Below are 3923 nucleotides of genomic sequence, written 5' to 3'. Positions count from 1 at the left end.
CTTAATTATTACTGAAGTGACAAGGTTCTGGATTTTTCATATTTATATTTTGGAGGCCTGTGAAGGATGAATGTAAATCTTTTAAACGCGGGGATTTGCATATCTTCAGAAGGGTTGAGGGCTCTTATTATATTCATACCCTTTGAAAGACCAAGAGGACTGGCCTATTCAGTTCAGGTTGCTGGATCATATGGTCGTTTGCACGCAGGAGGAGACAAAAGCCACAAATCTGAGCACTTGCAGTTGCAAAAAGACAAGGGGAAAACCTCACATGAGTTGGGGGTGGGGAAGGGAAAGCCACCCCCAGCTCTGATCTTTCCTTCAGCTTCACTAACAGGACCAACCATAGGGAATCTCATTGGCATCCTGGCATGTGAAGCCAAGTAATCTTTCCTTCTGTCTCTCCTTCCATCTTGACTGCCCCCCTTCCTCCTGGAAGGCCCTTCTCTCCTTGGCCCCTGGCTCTGCTTCCAGCCAGGGTCCAGGCCTTTTCGAGAAGAGTCTCCCCTTTAGACCGTAAGCTTGTTGTGGGTGGAGAATGTATCTACTAACTCCATTGTATTGGACTCTCCTAAGTGCCTAGTACTGTGTATCCACTAAGCACTCAATAAATATAATTAATGATGAAATACCATTGATCATGGAGTCCTGGTGGGGTGGGAGGTCTTTTGGAGAAAGGAAATCGACCAATGTCCTCTCTGCCCAGGGACCCTTTCTTGGGGTCACTCCCCCCGACCGGATGGCTTAGTGGATAAAGCACGGGCTGGAGGGTCAGAAGATCCTGGTTTCTAATCCCGACTCCACCACTTGTTCGCTTTGTGACCTGGGGCAATTCACTTCACTTCTCCGGGCCTCATCTGTAAAATGGGGTTTAAGAGTGTGAGCCCCATGTGGGATGGGGACTGTGTCCAACCTGATTAATTTATATCTACCCCAACGCTTAGAACAGTGCTTGGCACATAGTAAGTGCTTAACAAGTACCACAATTATTATTATAATTACTATGAATCACCCTCATGGGATCTCTTCAAAGCTGGTGGCTATAAGGGGGCAGGACCTGCATGCTCTGGCCAGCCTCAGGGCTAAGGTAAGATCTCCAAAGATACATTGCAGACACCATGCCTCCTCTCCCTCTTCCCATCTTCACCAACACCCAGCTCCTCCCTCACCCAAATGACAGAGGAATAATAGGAATCCCAGGGAATGGTAGAACATTACAGTTCTGTAAGTTTGGATAAGCATAAGTGTACCCCCCATATTGCATGGCATTGTGCAGTAAACTCTATGTGTGTTTGTGTGTGTATGTGTGTGTGAGAGAGAGAGAGAGAGAAAGAGAGAGAGAGAGAGAGAGAGAGAGAGAGAGAGAGAGAGAGAGAGAGAGAGAGAGGGTGAATGTGCACACACAATCAAAGAGAGGTCTCAGTCCTGATGCCAAGGCCCTCAACACCAAGCACAAGTGGGAGGCCAACAGGACCATCGGCAAATGGAAAAAAGCCTATCTGGAGGAAACATCATCATCAATCATCAATCGTATTTATTGAGCGCTTACTGTGTGCAGAGCGCTGTACTAAGCACTTGGGAAGTACAAGTTGGCAACATATAGAGACAGTCCCTACCCAACAGTGGGCCCACAGTCTAAAAGGGGGAGACAGAGAACAAAACCAAACATACTAACAAAATAAAATAAATATTTTAACAGTAATAGTAATGGAGCTTCAGAAAAAATTCCCCACTGGCCAAAGGCAAGGGGGAAAACATTCAAAATGCTTTGATGATCTCTTCCTGGTCTCTCCTCAGTCTGCAAGAGTCAGAATGATATTCAGCCACAGAACTCTGCTCTGATCAGATGGTTATTAGAATCCTGGGACCTGTTTAGGCCAAAGAGGAGGTAGGGAAATTGGCGAAGGACCTCTGATTTATTAAGCGCTCACTATGTGCAATGTACTGTTCTTAACGCTGGGGAGGTCACAAAGTGATCAGGTTGTCCCACGGGGGGCTCACAATCTTAATCCCTGTTTTACAGATGAGATAACTGTGGCACAGAGAAGTTAAGTAACTTGCCCAAAGCCACACAGCTGACAATTGGTGGAGCCGGCATTTGAACCCATGACCTCTGACTCCAAAGCCCAGGCTCTTTCCACTGAGCCACGCTGCTTCTCAGGCTCATTGTATAAGGCTCATTGTGGTGATGGAGAAAGACAAGGAATTTGAAAAATGGATCAAAATGGTTCCGGAAGTTGGAGAAGGGGTCTAAGGGGTGGTAGATGACTGTGAATAATATCTCGAGTAGGTGGATGATAATGGGTTTCAAAGAAAATAAACAGGAAGGATAAGTGAGTTGGGATGGAGTATAATCCTGGCCCTGCCACTTGTCTGCTGTGTGACCATGCATCGACGCACTCGACGCACTCGGGAGATACCTGCGGTTCGGGAGGCCCAGCCTCATCTGGGCAGATCCTCACTTGGTGCAGGTGACCCGTCACCCCAGCCCTGATGGGGACGATGTCACCCTGAGGTGCTGGGCCCTTGACTTCTACCCGGCGGACATCAAGTTTAAGTGGGAGCGGGAAGGAGAAGACATAAGCCAGGAAATGGAGTACATGCACACGCGGCCCAGTGGAGACAGCAACTTCCAAAAATGGGCATCGCTCAGAGTGCCTCAGGGAAAGGAGCAGAAATATGTCTGCATCATGGACCACGATGGTCTGGACAAGCTCCTCGCTGTGCGCTGGGATCCATCTACCTCACTATCCCCATCCCAATTCAGCATGCTCATTGAAGGGGCTGAGGCCACTATCCTCATCACCGGAGTCATCATCATGGTTGGAGTTGTCATGTGGAGGAAGGAGAAATTAACTGGAAAAGGATGGAACCACAGTCCTGCAAGCTCAGACTCCACCCTTCCCATGATAGACCCAGACCTTGGGAGCCTCCCACATGGGACAGAGGGGTCCGGCTGCCCCACCCTTCCTGCTGATCACATTCCCACCCTATCCCACACCCAACCTAAAGGCCTGGACACCCCAGAAGATGATTATTCCTCAGCCCGGCCTCCTGCAGCACTGGACACTTGACTCCCCACAAGGGATTCTCCCAATAACAGTAATAATGATGGGGTTTGTTAAGCACTTACTGTGTGCCAGGCACTGTTTGAATCACTACCCCCTCCATCCCATGCTGTAGATTTTGTAAAAATGTATTTTCTCTTCATGTATATGGCCCTTTTTTTATTATGGTGTATGAGTCTAATGAATTAAATGCACCATGCACTTGTCTACTTGTTTTGTTCTGTTTCCTGTCTCCCCCTTCTAAACTGCTAGGGACTGTCTTATATGTTGCTGATTTGTACTTCCCAAGTGCTTAGTACAGTTGTCTGCACATAGTAAGTGTTCAATAAATACGATTGAATGAATTAATGACAAAACTAGAAGCCTCCATGTTCCTACAAGGATCTCTAAGCCTCTTTGCTAGACTATAGATTGATTTCTGGCAGTCAGCAGCAACCACGATAACAGCAATAATAATAATGTGCATAATAGTATTTGAACGTTTACTATGTGCAAAGTTCTATGCTAAGTTCTGGAGTGGATACAATCAGATCAGACCAGTCCCTGCCTCATCAGTTGATCCCTGTTGAAGTAGGAGGGAGAAGTCGAAGAGGGAGGAGGAGCAGGCATCTTATCCCCCAATTTACAGAAGGGACTAAGGCACGGAGAAGGTGCCCCAAGTCACCGAACAGGCAAGTAGCAGAGTCAGGATTAGGACTCAGGTCCTCAGACTCCCAGATCTGAACTCTTTCTCCAAAACCACATCATTTCTCTGTTTTTCTTGGATTATGGGTCTAGTGGTGGGGTGACAATCCTCTACACTGTAAGCTCATTATGGGAAGGGAATTGTCTGTTTATTGTTATAGTGTACTCTCC

The 3923-nt window shown here is 47.2% G+C and overlaps 1 protein-coding gene across 1 annotated transcript; it reads left to right on the top strand.

Moving 5' to 3' along the window:
* The first annotated feature begins 1003 nt into the window (after nucleotides 1-1003).
* Nucleotides 1004-3074, top strand: LOC119944133 (H-2 class I histocompatibility antigen, alpha chain-like). The gene is made up of 3 exons (XM_038765353.1): nucleotides 1004-1087; nucleotides 1413-1507; nucleotides 2393-3074. The coding sequence occupies exons 1-3, from the start codon at nucleotides 1004-1006 to the stop codon at nucleotides 3072-3074; spliced, it is 861 nt and encodes a 286-aa protein (XP_038621281.1).
* The last annotated feature ends 849 nt before the right edge of the window (nucleotides 3075-3923 follow it).

Source organism: Tachyglossus aculeatus, chromosome 22 (genome assembly GCF_015852505.1).
Source record: "Tachyglossus aculeatus isolate mTacAcu1 chromosome 22, mTacAcu1.pri, whole genome shotgun sequence".
In the NCBI taxonomy this organism is placed as follows: domain Eukaryota; kingdom Metazoa; phylum Chordata; class Mammalia; order Monotremata; family Tachyglossidae; genus Tachyglossus; species Tachyglossus aculeatus.
This window is presented reverse-complemented; position numbering and strand designations above follow the sequence as displayed.

Excerpts from the sequence above, each read along its gene's own strand:
- LOC119944133 (XM_038765353.1), top strand. The coding sequence starts at position 1,004 with ATGAATCACCCTCATGGGATCTCTTCAAAGCTGGTGGCTATAAGGGGG. Across the intron at positions 1,088-1,412 it reads TGGCCAGCCTCAGGGCTAAG|AGAGGTCTCAGTCCTGATGC; the intron begins GTAAGATCTCCA and ends ACACAATCAAAG. Across the intron at positions 1,508-2,392 it reads AAAAAAGCCTATCTGGAGGA|CGACGCACTCGACGCACTCG; the intron begins AACATCATCATC and ends GTGACCATGCAT.